The sequence below is a fragment of the Castanea sativa genome, chromosome 5 (genome assembly GCF_040712315.1).
Source record: "Castanea sativa cultivar Marrone di Chiusa Pesio chromosome 5, ASM4071231v1".
NCBI lineage: Eukaryota > Viridiplantae > Streptophyta > Magnoliopsida > Fagales > Fagaceae > Castanea > Castanea sativa.
In genome coordinates this window covers 10,223,526-10,244,420 of record NC_134017.1, presented here as the reverse complement: position 1 = coordinate 10,244,420, position 20,895 = coordinate 10,223,526, and the positions used below count along the sequence as shown (strand labels likewise).

Here is a 20,895-nt window from a genome sequence, read left to right as displayed (position 1 = left end):
TCATCGTTTGAACGTCAATCCTTGCCATTGTTCGAGGAGGCGGCCACCTCGGCGATCTTCTCGAGAACATTCGAGGGTACATTGAAGGAAGAGGTTCTTAAATTAAAAAGGGCGGGGGCTATCAAAGAAGTTTTCTACCCGAATGGTTGGCTCATCTTGTTGTTGTTAAGAAAAAGAACGGCAAGTGGCGAGTATGTGTGGACTTTATAGATCGAACAAGGCTGTCCTAAAGATTCGTTTCCAATGCCACGGATTGATCGGTTGGTAGATGCTACTTGTTGGACATCCTCGGATGAGTTTTTTGGACGCCTTCCGGGGTTACCACCAAATTCCTTGGCGTTAGAAGATCGGGAGAAAGACCCTTTCATTACTCCAAGGAACTATCATTATAAGGTCATGCCATTTGGGTTAAAAAATGCCGGGGCTACTTACCAAAGAATGATGACCCGAATATTTGAACAGCAATTGGGGAAAACCATAGAAGTATACGTGGATGATATGGTGGTGAAGAGTAAGACAAGACCTTCGCACATGACGGATTTGGCCGACACCTTCCGATGCTAAGGAAGTATAAGTTGCGCCTTAACGCTTCCAAGTGTTCTTTTGGCGTGGGATCCGGAAAGTTCTTGGGATATATGATCACTCATGGGGCATAGAGGTAAACCCAAGACAGTTAAGGCTATTCAGAATTTGCAGCCGCCTCGGAACCCAAAAGAGATTCAGAAATTGACCGGAATGATTGCTGCGTTAAATAGATTTATTTCTCGGTCAGCTGACCGGTGTCGTCCTTTCTTTCAGTTGTTGAACAAGTGGAAAGGGTTTCAATGGACCGAGGACTGCGAATTAGCCTTCCAACAGCTTAAGCAATATCTTTCTCGCCCACCCATTTTATCTCGCCCTGAGGTGGACGAGGTTTTATTCGCTTATCTGGCCGTGGCTATTCACGCGGTGAGCCTAGTCCTTATAAGGAATGAAAATGGAGTGCAGAGACCGATCTACTACGTTAGTAAATCCTTGAATGAGGCCGAGGTGCGCTATCTGCCCTTGGAAAAAGCGCTTCTGGCTGTAGTCCACGCCACGCGCAAACTTCCTCATTATTTCCAATCTCATACTGTGGTTGTTTTGACCCAGTTGCCTCTCAGGGCTGTGTTGCGTAGTGCTGATTATTCTGGCAGGGTGGCAAAATGGGGAACTATTTTGGGAGCCTTTGATGTTAAATACAAGCCTCGTACTTCAGTAAAGGGACAGGTCCTCGCTGATTTGGTGGCAGAGTTTGCGAACCATTGTTAGAAGAAACTTCAAAAGAAGCACACATGGGTGAAAAATCAGTTGGTGTGATAATGCCCATATCGCCCTCGGCTTGGAGAGTTTATGTAGATGGGGCCTGCTAATCAAAAAGTGTCCGGTGTTGGACTTGTTCTAATGTCCCCTGATGGAATTGTCTTTGAAAAATCTGTGAGATTGGCCTTCTCGGCTACTAATAATGAGGCCGAGTATGAAGCAGTCTTGGTAGGCATGCAAATGGTACATAAGATGGGTGGCAAGGAAATCCATGTGTTCTCGGACTCTCAGTTAGTGGTCGGCCAAGTCATGGGGACCATGGAGGCTAGAGACCCCAGAATGCAGGAGTATTTGGCCCAGGTCAAGCGTCAGCAGGCTGAATTCGACTCCTTTGCCTTAGCTCATGTCTCTAGGAGTGGAAACACTCATGCAGATTCTTTGGCTACGTTGGCAACATCCTCGGCTCAAGGTCTACCAAGGGTTATTCTCGTTGAGGATCTGGTAGAACCTTCTCTTGTAACTGCTAACGCACCTCGCATCCATCTAATAAGGCCTGGTCCTTGTTGGATGGATTCGATCATATCTTTTCTTAAAAATGACATCCTTCCCGAAGACAAGGTTGAAGCAGAAAAGGTACGTCGAAAGGCGCCGCGTTTCTGGTTGTCCGAGGACCAGAAGCTATACAAACGATCCTTTTCAGGACCGTATTTGTTGTGTGTACACCCTGAATCAACAGAATCATTACTGGAGGAATTGCATGAGGGAATTTGTGGGAGTCATACTGGGGGAAGGTCCTTAGCCCATAGAGCCCTAACTCAGGGTTATTGGTGGCCCAATATGCAGAGGGAGGCTCAGGACTATGCCAGAAAATGTGATCAATGTCAAAGATTCGCCCCTAATATCCACCAACCTGGAGGGGTTCTTAACCCTCTCTCCAGCCCTTGGCCTTTTGCACAATGGGGCCTGGACATTGTAGGGCCATTTCCGAGAGCTGCTAGCAACAAAAGATGGCTGCTCGTGGGAACAGACTACTTCACTAAATGGGTTGAAGCTGAGCCCTTAGCCAATATCCGAGATGTTGATTCTAAGAAGTTTATATGGAAAAATATTGTTACTAGATTTGGTATACCGCATACACTTGTCTCAGACAATGACGTTCAATTTGACAGCAACGCCTTTTGGCAATATTGTGGTGACATGGGTATCACAAATAGATATTCTACCCCAGCTTATCCTCGAGGGAATGGGCAGGCCGAGGCCGTTAACAAGGTTATAGTCAACGGGCTCAAGAAGAGGTTGGATGATGCGAAAGGTAGATGGGTAGAAGAGCTCCCTCATGTCCTGTGGACGTATCGGACCACTCCGCGCAGGTCCACTGGAGAAACGCCATTCTCTATGACTTATGGAGCCGAGGCGGTAATACCATTGGAATCTGGTTTTCCTACTCTAAAGACAAGTTCTTTTAGCCCAGAGAATAACAAGGAACTTCTAGAAAGAGATCTTGATTTACTTGAGGAACGGCGTGAGGCAGCTATGGTCCAAATGGCTTATTATCAGCAGAAGCTAAAACAAGGATATGATGCCCACGTGAAGCTAAGGCCACTTGCGCCTGGTGATCTTGTATTAAGGAAAGTTGTAGGCACTTCTAAGAACCCAGCTTGGGGTAAGCTAGGACCTAACTGGGAAGGCCCCTATCGCATTGTTTCAATAGCAGGCATAGGGTCGTATAGGCTAGTTGACCTAGACGAACGAATTGTACCACGTCCATGGAATGTAAATAATCTTAGAAGGTATTATTATTAATGAAAATGAGCTTTTTTCAATTCATATTTCAAAGTTATGAGTAGCTCTGATTTTTGAAGTTATCATTTTTAAGAATCAAACAGAAACTGATGTCTTGTGGAAATTGATGTCTTGTCATTTGTTAAACAGAACCTTAGTTATGCCGGGTCTTCGGACCTCCTACTTTGGGAAAATTAACATTTGAAGTTATAATTTTTAAGAATCAAACAGAAACTTGGTTAAGTACAGTCCTCGGACCATAAACCTTGTGGAAATTGATGTCTTGTCATTTGTTAAACAGAACCTTAGTTATGCCGGGTTTTCGGACCTCCTACTTTGGGAAAATTAACATTTGAAGTTATAATTTTTAAGAATCAAACAGAAACTTGGTTAAGTGCAGTCCTTGGACCATAAACCTTGTGGAAATTGATGTCTTGTTATTTGTTAAACAGAACCTTAGTTATGCCGGGTCTTCGGACCTTCTACTTTGGGAAAATTAACATTTGAAGTTATCATTTTTAAGAATCAAACAGAAACTTGGTTAAGTACAGTCCTCGGACCATAAACCTTGTGGAAATTGATGTCTTGTCATTTGTTAAACAGAACCTTAGTTATGCCGGGTCTTCGGACCTCCTACTTTGGGAAAATTAACATTTGAAGTTATAATTTTTAAGAATCAAACATAAACTTGGTTAAGTGCAGTCCTTGGACCAGAAAGCTTGTGGTATTTGATTTGTTGTTATTTGTTATACATACCCTTATTTATGCCGGGTCTTCGGACCTCCTACTTTGGGAAAATTAACATTTGAAGTTATAATTTTTAAGAATCAAACGTAAAATTGGTGAAGTCTTATCTTCGGACCACAATTTTGATCAAGGTTATCTCCTTATTATGTCTGGATGTTAATGCGTTACTGTTTATTAAACTCGGACCTTAAGTTTCATATCTTTAAGTGTTAAGCAATTTTGTGTAAGGAATGGTCATCGGATCTTACATCCTACTAGAAACAGTGTTGTGCATTATAAGGGTTTAATCATTATATGAAGTCCTCTTTTCTTTTTAATCAAGGCATTGTTTAAATATATTAACCATGTCACTTTTTATTAAATCTTTAATGATGTGCATAAGATTATGTGAAAGTTATGATTGTGCAATCCTTGGAGTTAGATTTGTTTACTCTGAGAAATTTTGGTTATGTACTAATGGCAATATTTATAACAAATACAAAAAAAAGTAAAGTAAAGTATAATAGATACAACCCAAGTGAAAAGCAAATGAAATTGTTCTTCATTAATCAGTTAAATATGCATTACATAGATAATTCAAAAATGGAAAAAGAGAAGCCCTAAGCTAAGTCCTAAGCTTTTGGAGGAGGCTCTTGCTGAGAGGTACTAGTGCCCTCGGTCTTTCTCAACTCCAGCTCAAAGGGAGTCAAGATCTGCTTTCCCTTATCCTGTCTTCGTTGGCGGGACGTTGGGTTCAACCTGTTTGGCTTAAGTCCTTCTCTCGCATCCCCTCCTCCTTCCTTCTCTTTGTTGGAACCGAAGGTTCTCCGTAGGATCAGAATTTGCCGTGGGACCACCGGAGGTAGGGCAGGAAGAGTTGTCTCAGGGGTAGGAATAGCAGCAGGAGCCTCTTCAATCTCTTGTATTTCTAGGGGAAGCCAAACGTTCTCGGACTTCCTCAAATCCGAAGATTGGGGAACTCCTGCTGCATTTAAAGCTTCCCCCCATACTTTTTGACAGTATTCGCGGCATAAAGCCGCGAACTCCTCCGTCACCGCTCCTCGGTGGTTGCTACCCCTTCATCAAAACTTGCCTCGCTTGGCGCCTTGAAGAGAGAGTTGGAAGGAGCCGGCTTCTTCCTTCATCAGCGCCAGTTGCTTCTTCAGATCCGAGCACTCCCTTTGAGCTTGGGAGAGCTCTTCATCTCTTTCATGAAGGAGCTTGCGCTGTCCTTCTATCTGGGTCTTCATAGTCTTCAAGTTTGACTCGACCCCATTTTTCTCTCTCCTCGATCTCGACACCTCCGAGGTCAGCTTCTCGTTCTCGCAAGGGCCGTACCCAAGGACTTCTCGCCTCCAACCTAATTTCGAGCTCGCCCGGCTACTTTCTGAGTGTCTTCAATAAGCTTTTCAGCTACAAAGACCTCCTGAATAGCCTGTAACAAAGTATGATGGAGTTAGGAATAATAAAAAACAAACTTACCTATAAATATTATTAAAAGTGGAATCTTCCTAAAAAAGGAGAAAAACTTACCAGCGCTAAGTCTCTTTTTAGTGAGAGGAATAGTTGTGGCTGTCCCATCTTTTCCAAGGTCTCCATGTCCTTGGGCAGCAGAAGAGGGCGTTCCAAGACCTCGGCCAGGTGGTGGGCGTGGCCTTGTTGAACCGCCCTTATACTGGACTGGCAGGAGATGGGTGCGCCGTCCAGCTTTAGATCAGGGGACCAGGTGGTCGGTGCTCGGCGCACTTCAGCCTCGTCCCTGAATTCCCCGATTTCAACCGAACGGGCTCTACCCTTGCCCTTGTCCAGCTTCCGCCGCCGGGGCCGACGGGAGTTGTTGGCGTGGTTTCTTGGGGTCTTTATTACTCGTCCCCTCATTATCCCCCTTCCTCTTCTTCTTGGGATCCTCGGCTGGCAGTTTTGGCTCAGCTGGAGGAGGAGGAGGAGGTAAAGCTGGGGGAACTTGGGACGTCCCCGTTTTCTTGTTCTCTGCAACCTTAGCGGCCCTATTGGTGAGGAGACCCTCCATTCTTCCCATGTCTTCTTTAAATTCGTCCTCGGGAAGGACAACTACAAACCCTGCAATTCCAGAGGCCTCGGTGGCTTCTTCCTCCTCGTCGGAAAGTACCACAAACTGGTTCCCGCGAGGTCTCTCGGTGTCTTCGAGATGGAATTGATCTATCTCGTCGTCAAGTGTGTGTGAAGAAGACACCTGCTCTTCTGGAATGACAGTTGTTCGTGAATGCACAGCAAGGGGGATTGCTGCTATAGGCCGGTTGTACAAAACGGTGTTGGGAGCGTCCGGGAGTTCGCGGTCGTCCAGAAAGTGGGGCCGAGCTACGTTTATCCTCCTTCGTCTTCGGTCGCCCGCAATTATGGCGTTCTCTATCTCCTGGAAGTCTGAGGAAAGGGGATTGTACCCTAGAATGAGGTGAGCAGCCCGGAGTTGTAAGTCTTCACTAACGAACACTTCGGAGCGAAGTACTCGGTTTAGATCGGCAATGTTACGTTGACTCGACGAGGACGCACGTGCCGCTTATCCGCAAAAAAGACGTCAAAACAAACAAATCGTCGATTCACACAAATATTTAACAAATTTAAGTAAATACGAATACGCATTTCTGTGTGTGTTAGGAGAAGTTGTGTTGTGGGGAGATTAATCCTACGGCGTCGCACCGGATCCCCCCACTCAACCGGGCAAGTGGAGGCCGTCGTGCCGCTCCCGTACACGATCAAGTAGTCGTCCTTCATGCCTTTGTTTGATTTGGGCAGGAGATTAGCCTAACGGTGCTGGACCGAGATTTAATATAATAACCTACCTTAGAAAGTTTATGGGACTCATATAGGAACACGACATCGTGCCATGTGAGGTTTAAACCCATCTGCTCGTTGAGAGCATCTACACTACCTAGAACTCTAAAAACGTTTGGGAGACATTGATCGGGACACAACCGGTGGTTGCGAAGGTATTCCCTCATTACGGGTTTCATTGGAAGGGTCATCCCACCCTCTATAAAGGCTATCATAGGGATGATAACCTCTTCCTCTTTCCTAGAACTGGCCACGGCTTCTGCCGGGCAATATTTTAGTCCTACATCGCTGAGAATACGGTATTTAGCCCTAAAACCCTCCATCCCAGCGACGGAATCAACTAGACACTTAAACCTACCCATTAGAAAAGAATGAAAGGCTAAACTTTAAAGGAAAAAATGTTTACGAAGACAGCCGAGGACTGTATCCGAGGAGAAAAGGTTAAGAACAGAGAGAGCAAGAACTTACAAAGTTGAAGGTACGGGTTTCCACGGTTTTCTGCTGGTAAAGAATGATTGTAGGTGTTTTGATGGGATTGATCCCTGATGAATTAAATGAAGGCGCAGGTTCCCGAAGCGTCACGACGTGCGAAAGGGCGGCCTCGAAATTATATTTGTCCCGCCTAAAATTTCGTGGAGTAACGAGGACCGTTGGATGCCCATCTCACCGTTGAACATGGGAGACAAAGAGTAACTTGCAGTAATAAATGCGCGCGTTTTTGAAAATAAAACCGCCAAGTGGCATCTTCTGGGACGCGAAACGATTTCCACACGTGCCATCACATATAAAGTGGTGAGAGTGGATCCTCGTTAGATCAAAACCCTATTTTTCTCCTCGGACATCGAAAATTAGAGTTTTGAGGGGCTATTGTGGGGAGTAAGGATACCTTGATGAGAATATGGGCCGATGGGTCATGCTAAGGAAGGCCGACCTGCTCTTGGGTTTAGGGCCTGTTAGTATTACGGGTCGGCCCATAAGCCGAGGATCCGAAGATCCAGCCGAGGATGCTTTTCCCCTCGTACTGACACCAGAGAACCCGGGACTTCATGGTAAAGGTTAGGGAATGACACGGTCAAGACCAATGGTTAAAGGAGGTGAACCCTTGAATGTCCTAGAAGCACTGATGTGGGAAAAATGTCAAAGGTAAAGGCTGCTACCTCCACATTAAAGACCTTGCACCTACCATCCTGGCCGCATTAATGGGGAAGTGACACTTGAACAGTGGAAGGGAAACTTCTAGTTACTGTTCAAAGGCACTAAGAAAAGAAATATCTAGGCTAAGGGAGGAGTTGGGGCAACACGTGTATAAAGTATTAAAAAGAGGAGTATTTAAGAAGAGACAGAGAACAGAAAGGGGACGGAACTTTTTGTAACCTAAAAAGAAAAAAGACAAAGAGAGAGATATAATATAAGAACAGCTCTCGGCTTACATCCGAGGAGGCCTACTTACATTATTCCTTGTTGTTTCCAGGTACTGGCAATCTTTAGTTTGTCATTTAATCCCCACACACTTCTAACCTAGGTTTAAAGCCCACACTCTACAAATTCGTATTGTTTAAGGCTCATTGGGCCTGAGCCCATAACTGTTCTTGGGTCCAGGTGCAATTGTGCACTTACAATAAGGTCCATATGGTGGACAGGTGACGTGGTCTACCATTTTACTAAAAGACTCACATTTGTTTAAATTGCTGAGTTAAATTTTTTTTTAAAACAGAAACTAATTATTGACTTAGCAATTTTAAACAAATGAGAGTTTTTTAGTAGAATGATGGACAAGTAACATGGTCCACCAGAGGACTGTATAATTTCTTCTCATTTTTGTCTTACTCTATCATGACATGCATCTTTAATCTTTGTTTAGATGGAGCATTATCCTCGCAAATGCAAGGCATAATGTGCTCCTCCATCTAATCTTAATACTGAATTAAACAAAAATTCCACTCAATGGTTATCCTTGCAATTAATTAAGGCTTTCCCTTTTGCAAGTTATTATGTGGTTATTCGAATCGAGTCAAACTATGGTTTATAAATTAGCGGGGTGGGGGTTTGTAAATTGGTGGTATGAATCTCTTGTTTTGAGAAAAGGCCTAAATTGGTCTCTACTTCTTTTGTGACAAGTTAATCCTGAATTTTTAATTTTATCATTTTAAATTCCATAATTAAAAATAATTAATTTAAACATTATTTTCATATATGCTAAAGGCTTCAAAAATGCTAAAAAAAGTAAAAGCCACGAACATAGATTAGAGTTTGTTCCATTTTGAGATTGATAGACAGCGAAAAGGAACTAAGATTTAAACTAGAAAATATGTTATTATCATTTTATCACTAGACTTTTCCTTAACATATAAATTATTAAGTTAGTATTGAATGGACTAACTTAGGTCTAGTGCTCTAGTGCATTGAACTTAATACGTAGTCACTATTAAACACATATACATATCGTGTTAGGTCCAATGCACTAAAACCCTAGAACATTGGATCCAAACCAAACCATTCTTGAACTATACATTAGATATCGATCTATCATTCATTTAAATTAAATTTGCTATTTTTGGCTTCCTCAATCCTTTAATTTGCTATTTTTTGCTTTCTCAATCCTTTTTGATTGATTATGTATATTACAAAATTACAAGGGTGCTAACAGGATATGTGAACTCACACGGGTAGGTTGAATAATAGCGGAGAGGATCCAACTAAGACTACATGATGAAAAATCATAAATTTTGGAACCACCAAACCAAACGTTTGGAGTTCGTGGTTATTATGACTTACCATCAAACAAAAACAACTGTGGTTTAAGATTCTGGAACTTTACTAATTGATTCCTACAACTTACAAGGCTACAATCTATAATACGCCATGGACGTACCCATTTGGTATGCCATAGTTATCAATAACTTATTTGCTAAATGTGAAATAAAAATGATAAGATAGAGGTGAGACAAAAAACCAACAAGCAATTTTTATTTTTATTTTTTACTTTTTACCAAATGGTACAAGACTGCACCGTACCAATATGAAACAGTTCTATATACACCACAAGTTACAACATTCGATAAGAATTGAGTTGAACATATGAGAGTGAGACTTACAGGTTATTGCTTACAAATCTTCTTGTAACCTGCACACTCATTTTATGTACAGAGCAAGTGGGAAAATAGCTATATCAAGATTTCTCATGCTACCGAGGTTAGAGTTTCTAAAGATTAATCTTCTGATTGAAACAGTTTATGAAGACCAAAGTATAGCAAATTTCAACACTACCATTTGAATTCTTTTCACAATTACAATACATTTAATTGACCCCTTCGGGCAGCTATCAAGAAATGTTCAAAGAAGTAGACATACTTCCACTTTCGAAAAATAAATCCATTTTTGTCTTCCAAGAAGAAACCGATTAGTCTCCAGTTGCTTCTGAGGAGAGAAACCAAGAAATCTCCAATCATTATCAGATGTTGATCCAGACTATGAAGTTTGGAGATTTTCACTCACTTTCTGTAAGAATGGTATCTTCCTTTTTATCTCACTTTCTGTAAGGATGGTATCTTCCAGACACAGAACTACCAGTCCTTTCATATCCCATACCATTGTCATAACCACCACCACCATCGGCTCCTCCATATCCTCTACTACCACTATATCCAGCAGCACCAGCATAACCACCAGGAATGCCATAACCGGCAGCAGCATATCCAGCATTTCCATACATGGGCCCACCATACCCAAATCCATATCCATATCCACTATAGCCACCATAGAAACTTGCAGAACTTCCACCATAGCCTCCTCCATAACCGCCATATGCACCATAGACACCATACCCACCATATCCCCTGTCCATTTTTCCACTACCCCGACCTCTGGAATTATACCCTCCATATCCAGCTGCACCACCGCCAAAACCACCATATGACTTGGCAGCATTGCCCCTGTAATCACCGCCAGCTCTCTTGGGTTCTGCCTTTTTTATTTCCACCTACATTTGGATTTACAGTGAACATCATATTAAGATTTCATATAAAAAAATGCACAGAACACTATTTCCAAGTCTTAAGATGGTTTTTGACTAACCTGCTTGCCTCCAAGTTCATGCAATTTTCCCTCCAAAAAAATTTCTTCAACACTGTCTTCACTCTCAAAAGTGACAAAACCAAAGCCTCTAGGCCGCCCAGTTTTATGATCCACCATAATTTGGTGATCAACAATGCTACCATAAGAAGAGAAGTATTCCTTCAACTCCTCTGCAATGTTTAAACATATAGTCAAAAGAAACTCTCATTTAATTAATGCATTGAATTTTCTTATAGTAAAATCAAAATTTTTTGTTGGACTACAATACCATTGGTCAAAGATGGTGGAATTCCACCAACAAAAATCTTCTTTGTTTTTGATACCCCCTTATAGTCTGTATCCTCCCTAGGGACTGTCCTCTTCACTTCAACCTGATTGGGAAACAATTCCACTACCCATAAGGGGAGAATACTGGGGAAAATGTGTGGCAAACCAAAAAACCTGAAAATACCATACAGTTGAGAAATGGGATAATAATGTTACCATTCTACCATCTATAACATGCTCATCCTCCAAAACCTTATCAGCAACTGTTGGGTCAGAAAATGTTACAAATCCAAACCCCCGTGGTCTTCCCGAATGTTTATCCAACATAATTACAGAATCTGTTATTTCTCCATACTGACCAAAGTAACTAGCAAAGGTATCTGAAAATAAGATAACCACAAAAGGTCAATAGGACAAAAAGGTGAGTCCCAACTACTTGAGAATAAAAGGGATGAGAATATGCAATATGGAATGGAACAAAATATACAAAAGCAACATCTCTATCATATAATTATTATATATCCTTTTACTCCCTCTTCCCACAAAAAGAACCAACTTAGAAATACAAATGAAAAGGAACGCTACAAACTAACAACAGAGATACTATTCGAACAAATATACTAACAAGATTTTATATAATTTAAAATAAAATTCACTGTTATGTATCATATTCTTGCAGCAAGCCAGCAATTAACAATTGCACTATTAAATAAGTCCAGTGCAGTTGACATGGCATACATTAGTTTGTTGCACGTATCATACTGGTTTTATTTTTTATTTTTTTGATAAGCGTATCATACTGGTTTTAAAATTTGATTAAGTGACAACTATGTCAAATTTCCTTTAGTAGTGATGGTGATCCCAATTTGTGTAGGAATACATTTTAGTAAATGTTTTGCTTTCATAAGCTATGACAAACAAAGAGGAATAACTTTGTTATAGTTAATCCACAGGATTCAAATGTCAGCTTACCATATTTTCACAACTGCAACAGGCCCACAAAAGCCACACTTTTGTAATCAGGGAGTACAATGAGCTGAGCCAACCATGCTTGCCTGAGTTTGCCCGCAAGCCAGCTTATAGACAAATTTTATGCAACTCAACTCAACTTAATAAACCTTTTCCAGATACATAGGCATGCTTACAGCAATAATTTCCACTGATTAGAACCACAAACATACTTGACAATTATACTCACAAAAACAATTACTTGACAATCATGAATTTAATATATATATATATATAGACACACACACATTTACAAACCAGACTGCCCCAAGCCATAATATATGCTTCTTTAGATGTCAAACTATAATTCTTACATTTATAACCTTATCATGCAGTAGAATCATATCCATGAGACCAAACTACTTCTTCCTTCAGAACTTTACATCGCGCCTTCACAAAGGATATCATACAAAGTATGTGTACTAATTTATTGCTATACAGTAGCAACAAAACCACATTATGAATTTTAATCTTCACTTTAGAAATCTGAGAATGCATTGGCGCTCTTAAACTATGACAAAAACCTAGCAGTACTCAATATTCATAGTTCTGCCTAGTTGGGTTTCCTTGGGTTATGGCAAACTCTGTTGTTTCAATGCTAGAATCTTGGAGTGGCATGTTAGGTTCTAGTATATATGGGACAGTGTGGGAGGCAGCCTTTCATGTGGTGCATTTGGGGTGAAAGGAATTGTGGCATTTTTGAGGAAAAAGAGTCCACTGGACCAAACCTCAAGTTTTTATTTCTGAAGACTCTTTATGAATGGTGATTGAAGTCCTCCACTCTCTCCATGTTTTCTCTGATGGATTTCCTAGATACTCTACTTTTGTTCCATTAATTATACAGCTGGTTTCGCTGTATTTTATTTTCTAGTCATGTTCTGTTTTTCTGTTTTTTCTTTGATTTGTATATTCCCTGTATACACTTTTTGATTTTTAATAAATAGCAATTACCTATCAAAAAAAAATTCTTACTTACCTATCAAAAATAAATAAATAATTAACATTAAACAAAAATTTGTTACACCATCACTTGTCTCAACTCATGCCAGTGTTGTTAAAAGCACACTTAAAGCGCAAAGCATAGAGCCCTTGGGGCTTTTTCCCTCTAAAATGAAGCGCCTTCACAAAAGAGCGCTTTTTTGAGCTTTTTGTAATTTTTTTTTAAAAAAATTCCTGATTTGATTTTTAGCCATTAGATATAAGTATGTTTGATATAAGCCATTGATTTAATATATAAAAACTAATAGTGTGGTGTGCTACCATACACCTAAGCCTATCTCTTTACATATTTTTAAACTTTTAACCACAGCCACACAAACAAACACTAAATTAGACACTCACAAAGATAACATTACTTAACATTCTAGTACTTTTTAGCCTTTGCCTTCTTGGTTCTATACTTCTATTTTGATTCAATCATGTTTTGTAATCATGGCCATCAAATATCATGGTTGCATATATTTTGTAAAGCACAAAAGAATTATATAAATGTTATATAAATTATATAAAATGTTTATTGTAATTTATATAATTAATTGATCACTTGATTGTTGTATTGATCATTACTAAAAAAAAAATTTAATTTATTAATTTTTTTTTAATGTGCGCTTCACATCGATCAGGCACGCGCTTGCACTTTGCGCCTAGGCTCCAGGAGGCCTTTGCGCTTTAGTGCGCTCAACGCTTTTAACAACACTGCCCATGACAGTATGACACAATTCAACTTATGAACCATAATTATCCTTATTTTCTCATAATGTCCCCACAATCAGAAAAGGGAGATATAGATCCTCATTCAAGTACACAAACCAAGAAGTTTTAAAATGACGTGGTGGAGCAGATATAAAACTATATATATGTCACCACTTACAAAATCACATTCCAAATCCAATATAAATTGCCCACATAATGTAAAATACCATTAATCAACATCCTTTCTAAAGCATTAAATCAACAAAAAGAATATTGACAAAAAAGAGGCAAAATGAACTAAATAAGCAAGTTCAGTGTATGAGATTAAAAAGGGGGCGCCGGGGGGGGGGGGGGGGGGGGCACGGTTGAGAAACACACTATGATGAAAACGGAAAGTTCCATCCAACACAAGATGTCACAAGATTCACAACACCTTAAATCCCAATGGCCATATATTGCTGCCTCGGCCTACCTCTATAGGACCAAAATTCACAGACTTCTCTTATCCCATATGATACACAAAAGCAGAAAAGGTAAAGACCAATCTAATTTAGCTTCCACTACCCCACTAATTCTAGTTAAAAAAGAGCCCAATAAGTGATTAACTTAAATTACAACTAAAACAACAAGCAACCACGTAAACCAAGATAATGCATAATCAACCATTACAAGAAAATCAATCCATATACTCAATTCCATAGCTAAATGACTAGAAGGCAGACCCCAAAAAAAAAAAAAAAACCATCATTTCCCTAATTCACCTTCACATTCAACATCTACACAAACACCACTAATCCCGTTTATATCATAGCATAACTATTCAAATACCCATAACTCTAAAATATCATTAGACCCAATAATGTTAAAGTTAACAAAATGATTCAAATCCAAAACACACATAATGAAGAATTTACTAAAAACAATAACTTAAAATTAACCAAAACAAATAGAATAAAAAGGTTTAAACTTTAGAAAGTACCTTCAGAGGTCTCCCACGAAATGCCTCCAACAAAAAGCTTTCTACACACCACAGAAACCCAAAAACCAAAACAACCAAATTTTCATTTCCATCAATATCACCAAGAATGAGAAAATTTTCAACAAACATATAAAAAAAACCGAAATTTCTCAAACTAACCCTAGAGAGGCAGAGTCACGGTGACCCACAATCGACGAGTGCTTTATCTCATTGCCTGAGCTATTTATATTATCTTCCGGTTCAAAACCGCGCTCTGAATCGAATTGCTCTCGCCGCTGATGGTGGCGGTGGCGGTGGTCTAGGGTTTCAAAATCTTCGCGAAATCCTTCGCCATTGTAAGCGAATTGGTCGTCTTCGAAATGAGATTGTTCTGCGTAATCCTCCATTTGAGGCTCCCAATTTTGGGGTTTTGAGCTTCGTCTAGGACTTAGCTAGGTTTGGCTGAGCTTGTTTGTTTGGTTTTTTGGGTTTTTTTTTTTTGGTGTTGCAGAAACCCTAGCTCGAAACGGCGCGCATTGAGAGAGATTTTCAGGAGGTGAAATTTATTTTTTGAAATTTTCGATTTGGGGTTTTTTATTATTTAATACTAGCTGAGGATTCGTTTTGGAAACGATGTCGTTTTTATCGTTAGCACAAAGTGGATTTATGGGCCTTGTGCACTTTTTTGATTTTCTCAGATCGTTTCATATGGTTATGGGCCTTATGGACTCAATCACAGGGTTTTTTTTTTTTAATAAATAATTTTTACTCTATTTTTTTTTTTTGAGTCAAATTTTACTCTATTTTAAATATGATAGAATTTCAATTTTTGTTTTACTATAAATATTTTATAGTTACAGTAGGGATGAGAGACTAATGTTGCCTTTGGCATTAGTTTAAAAAACCAGGTTTTTTATTATTTAGCTTATTTTTGCTATTATTTAACTTTTTTTTTTGTACTATTCATGTCCTATGGTACTTTTTGGTACTATTTATGAGTCTCATTATATTATTTTAGTTATCTTTCAGCTTTATTTATAGTACTTTTAGCAACAAGTTTTCAGTTTCGGCTAAATAAGTTATTTTCAAACAGACTCTAAGATTTGAGCTCAGATATCTTTGTTAGAAACACTAGAAGATGGTAATTAAGCTACAAGACTCTTAGCAATATAATTTCAAGAATTTAAATCTATAACTTCCGCTCATTATTTTCTATATAAAAATATCTTTGTTTGAATGTTATTTTGAGAAGACCAAACAATAATTTTGGTTTATTAACCTTTGTTACAGATTTGGTTTCATCCCATAAATTTAATTATGTCAGTTTCATCATTCTTTTAAATTAAAGCTATTTAACTTCTTTCTTTTTTTCTTATTTTATATCTCAATTTTTTTTTAACAATGAGAGGGCAGGATTTGAATCCTAGTTCCCATAATAAAGAAGAATTAGTTACGTCACTGAGGTACAAGTCTCCTTAGTAAAGCTACTCAATTATTAATTATGTCAATTTTGTCCTTTAATTTTGTAAATCAAGTCAATTTTATCATTAAAAACTCTCTTGATTAAGGAAATTTTCTGAGTTGATCTTTAAGGCTGATTGATGAAATTGAAAAAATTAATAGTTACAATTGGCACAATTAAATAAATAAATAAATATATATATATATATAGTAATAGGTATTTTAAGTGTTGAATTGAATTAGAAATTTGGTGGGTGTTGATTCAATTAATGAAGCTTTTCCTTATTGAGTAACAGACCTGGAATTGAATCGAACGTACACTAAGAAACCATGAAAAGCAAGATGATTATCTCCAATTTTGTCGCACATATAAACTCTACAGTCTATACATTCCACTGAGAATCTCAGCAATCTCCAGCCGTACAAGTCAAAGGTTGAACATGATGATGGAGAGGAATGTGTTTGTAGAGGTGTTGGTGCATTGGTTCTCAACCTCATCCAGTACTCACAAATTATCAGCATTTCTAGTTTGCAACCTGAAAATAAACATACTACATTACCCATTAACTTCAATTGGATCTTCCATCTTCCATGCGTTTCCAAATTTCCCATTGGAGTCTTCTTTGGTTCCTCCTTTACAAAAGCTACACTTATATCTTGGACACTCATGCCTTAACACCACTCTGACTCTTATCTCTTCTTATCTTACCAGCTTAACCATTCCTTAATTTTGAAATACTTGACCATTTGGAAGTTCACCAAACCCCCCCAAAGCTTTTGAAGACATTGACCCAGATCTCTGTTTTGCCAATTCAGGAAAGGAGCCAGGGTAATATATGTCTCAACGATTCTGCTACTAATTTCTTGTATAATAAATTGAAATCATATACAGGACATGAGATGTATCAACCACAAGTAACTGAAAGATAGCTTCAGTAAAACACAATGTTAGCTACTCTCAATTTCCAATGTCTAAAATCTGAAGAGAAAATTCCATATTTTACAACACAAGGAAATTCTATCCAAATAAGCTACAGAGAGATTATAGAAACATATGGTACAAAACGTAACACAAAAAACACGTATAAGAAATTACACATACAAAACTGTTCATCTTGAGCATCATTTACAAAATTATGTATCTGCTCCTTGATTTGGCGTCAATCATCTACTTCTTCCTCATCTTCAACAAACTCTTCTTCATCTTCATCAGTTTCTTCTTCTTGTTCCACATCATCCTCCTCAACAATAAAGCCTCCAAGTGTTTCATCATCATCATCATCTTCATTTGCACCTCTAGTTGTCTTTTGCAAAGAGTTCTTACTACCTTTGGCCTCCTTGTGAGGCTTGTCATGGTCTTTTGATCTTGTAGAATATTTAGGTCTGTCAACCTTTCTTAGTTTTGCGACAAGCTCCTTGTCATCACCACTCTCACCTGTAAAGTCATCATCATCATCATTGCCTGCAGCTTTCCTTCTCCTTTTCATCACTCCCCTCTTTCCGCTCTTCTCAAGATACTCATCATCATCACTATCTCTTTTAGGTTCCTCAAGAAACCAGTCCCAATTTCTTATATCACGGAGCATTTGCTTGGGATAGTGATCAAACTCGTGCCCCATCACAAGAAAACCAAACTCTGCATTTCCCAAATTTTAATTAACAAAAGCATCATGACATTAAAAATGAAACTAAGACAGAGATTCAAACAGAAAACTGCATAACAGACATGTGAACTAGTTATCTACAACAACAGTATATATTTTACAGAACTTCTATTATGTATCTCGGGCACATAGTAGAACAAAATCCAATTCTACATGGTAGACAAGCTGTGAGAAATCAGTCTCAGACTCTGTCTAGCAAGTGCATGCATGTGTGTGCCCACTCACACACACACACACAAAGGCAAAAGTATCAATGTCACAAACAGCCTGCTATGAAAACTATTTCTCTGATGCTGAAGTTGCAATCAATATTAGAATGGAAAATAAACTGAAGAGAACAAATGAACTAGAATTGATAATTGTTGATTATAAAGAGAAAATAGACAGAAAAAAAGAGGAAGATCTATCTTTGGTATCTCAAATCACTTACACTTAACTTTTACTCCAAATCTCACCTAGTTTGAGTGTAAACTTTAGGTGAGCTACAAGGAAAATATGCCAATATCTTTTGACACATTTTCTTCTCTCAGCAAAGGAGGAATTTTAAAAGTTTTCTGTTCTTTCCTTTTTACTAGGGGTGAAGCAAAACATGATGTAAATGACATTTCTAAGGGTGCTAGTGCAAAGTTGGAATCCTTATAAATAAATAAAAAAACTGAACTCTAAGTGGTACAATGTCCGTGGAATAAAGAAGACAACATTAAGATATATGATCCCAACATTTACCACCAACCATTCTCAGCATCTCACTCTGATTTATTATAACTCTTACGAGAGAGAAGATTAAGGTAGAGAGTAAATTCTATGATACACAAACATACTCAATTCTACTTTCTTCATAGCTGAAAAGACAAAATAATCATATGAAAGAAATCTGATGTTGAGAGTGAGTCAGAGGACCATTCAAACTAATATGTCAAGCTAATTAGTCAATAATTAGCATCAGTATTGTGTATTAAGCATCACATAAAAATTTCCAAAATTAAATGTACCCTAGGACTTCAATTTTCCACAGCATGCATTTCTACAACTCAGCTATCTCTATTCCTATATACATTAATAAAATTTAAAAACCAAGATTGTCCCAGAAAAAGTTCACCACAAGAAATAAATATTCCATATAAGTTATACCAAAAAATGGTCAAAGCTAAGCTAGAAAACAAAGAGATTTATAATTTCCAACTCTCCTTTCCAACATTTTCTCAGCAACCAAACACAGCAAAATCAAAGCAAAGCGAGTAAGAAACACAAAAAACACATACCTTTAACAGGGTCAATATCCAAAGCCTCAACATCAACCCCATCATCAAACTCAAACCCACCTCCCAAACTCTCACGCAAACCAATCTCACTCTCCAAAACCCTCTTCTCTGCTCTCACCCCAAACTCACTTTCCCTCACGGCAAACCAAACAGGTCTCTTCCCAGACAAAAAGCAGAGCCAATCACCTTCCGCCACGTCACCCTTCTCACCCTTCCTGAAAACCCGGATTTCCCCACTCCCATGTTCCCTCACCCACATGGGATTCTTCCCAACAACCTCAAACGAAACCTTGGAGTACTTGGACCCAGTTTGGCTCTCGCCACTTTTGGCTAGTTCAAACACAACGTGGCGACGTGACACTGTCTTGTCTTTCGTGTTAAAACCAAAGCCTCGTCCAAACACAACCTTGTCCCCCGCATTTTGTAACACAATTTTGGAACCGTCTTCTCCTTCAACCTCCATAGCTTCCCAACTGCTTCAAGCCTTCAACTAATTTGTCTTTTTGGCTCTTATTGCTTTAATTTAATGTATAACTGAGCATGTCCGGCTTAACCCATCTAGCCCAAAATCTGAACCCATCTCGCATTTTTTCCCTGAAGCCCAAATATCTCACCAAAGCCCAATCAGAAATATACATATACCTCTCTCTCTCTCTCCAAAGCCCAATTAGATTTCTCCTTATGTATGTGTGTATATGCACAACCGTAGCCCACCCCTTTTTTTTTTGGTTTAAAAGAGAACAAATTTTTAAGACTAAAAATGTTCAAAATACTATTTCGGACCTAGTTTCGGCTTTTCCATCAGAATGGAACATTTTGATTCCGGCCAATTTCATTGTACTTTTTCGACATTAAAAATTATGTATAATATTATATCATATTAAATTGCTTTTTTGATATGATATAATCTGTATATATTAAGAAGATACAAAAAGTTAGTTATTACTTTTTTTCATGTAAAAAATACTCAATTAATTAACCAACAATTTAAAAATGGGGGTTAAAATAGTAAATTGACAAAAAGAAAGTTAGCTATTACTTTTTTTATTGTCAAAAATACCCCTACCTAAAACATAAAAGGAGGTTAAAATAGTAAATTGACAAAGATAATAAATTCCTACATTTACCTTGAAATGCTTTCCTGCTTCTTATAACCTTATACTTTTATGTTGATTTAAATTCCTACATTTACTCACTAACTTTCTACAAGATGGGATCACTCTTTTGTTAGTTTTAAAACTCTTCCAATCTACAAAACTCACCTCACGTATTCATCACACCATTAGATTTTTTTTTTGTGATTGGAAAAAGTAGAAATTCCAAATCATAATAAATGCAAATTATTAATCTTTACCCAAAAAATAGAAGAGCCTCTGAGCACAAGCATGAGCGCATGCTCAGAGGCTAGGATTATATATAATTATGGGATAGCTAACTAGATATGGAGCTAAATAGTTGGGCTCTTTTGTTCCATAAAAGATTAAATATGATGTGAGAAAAGGCAGTCAAACTTAAATGATTATGGAAATTAGGTTCTTCAAATCTCTTTAGAAGCAATTGTGAACTCTAGGAGAGCATTTGTGGGCCATGATTGATGATGAGTTTGTGGTCGAGTTTTGGTTTGCGTTTTTTTTCCCAAATAATCTAATCACATCTTGAGGTACAACTTTTGGATAATAAATTATTGGAGAATCAGCCATAATCCTCACTCTTTGTTGGCTAGAACTTTCAAGGCTAAATATTTCTCTAGCTGCTCAATTCAGGAATGTAGACCTAAACCTCACCACTCTTGGTATTGGAAAAACATCATCTAACAAGAAAACCATAAACTGAGAGAGGGGAAATGGTGGGTTGGAAATGGTTATGGTATTCCACTCAACCACAAAAATTGGTTTCATTGCCCTTCTTT

General features: G+C 38.5%; 2 protein-coding genes across 2 annotated transcripts; both read right to left on the bottom strand.

Moving 5' to 3' along the window:
• Positions 1-9,793: 9,793 nt before the first annotated feature.
• Positions 9,794-15,176, bottom strand: LOC142636508 (uncharacterized). The gene is made up of 6 exons (XM_075810759.1): positions 14,780-15,176; positions 14,621-14,661; positions 11,158-11,321; positions 10,943-11,045; positions 10,675-10,844; positions 9,794-10,579 (listed from the first exon to the last, which is right to left on the bottom strand). The coding sequence occupies exons 1-6, from the start codon at positions 15,004-15,006 to the stop codon at positions 10,127-10,129; spliced, it is 1,158 nt and encodes a 385-aa protein (XP_075666874.1). The 5' UTR covers positions 15,007-15,176; the 3' UTR covers positions 9,794-10,126.
• Positions 15,177-16,997: 1,821 nt separating this feature from the next.
• LOC142636714 (uncharacterized) lies at positions 16,998-19,465 on the bottom strand. The gene is made up of 2 exons (XM_075811002.1): positions 18,987-19,465; positions 16,998-17,696 (listed from the first exon to the last, which is right to left on the bottom strand). The coding sequence occupies exons 1-2, from the start codon at positions 19,447-19,449 to the stop codon at positions 17,221-17,223; spliced, it is 939 nt and encodes a 312-aa protein (XP_075667117.1). The 5' UTR covers positions 19,450-19,465; the 3' UTR covers positions 16,998-17,220.
• Positions 19,466-20,895: the final 1,430 nt, after the last annotated feature.

Excerpts from the sequence above, each read along its gene's own strand:
- LOC142636508 (XM_075810759.1), bottom strand. The coding sequence starts at position 15,006 with ATGGAGGATTACGCAGAACAATCTCATTTCGAAGACGACCAATTCGCT. Across the intron at positions 10,845-10,942 it reads TCCACCATCTTTGACCAATG|AGGAGTTGAAGGAATACTTC; the intron begins GTATTGTAGTCC and ends TAAACATTGCAG. Across the intron at positions 10,580-10,674 it reads ATGAACTTGGAGGCAAGCAG|GTGGAAATAAAAAAGGCAGA; the intron begins GTTAGTCAAAAA and ends ATCCAAATGTAG.
- LOC142636714 (XM_075811002.1), bottom strand. The coding sequence starts at position 19,449 with ATGGAGGTTGAAGGAGAAGACGGTTCCAAAATTGTGTTACAAAATGCG. Across the intron at positions 17,697-18,986 it reads GGATATTGACCCTGTTAAAG|AGTTTGGTTTTCTTGTGATG; the intron begins GTATGTGTTTTT and ends TGGGAAATGCAG.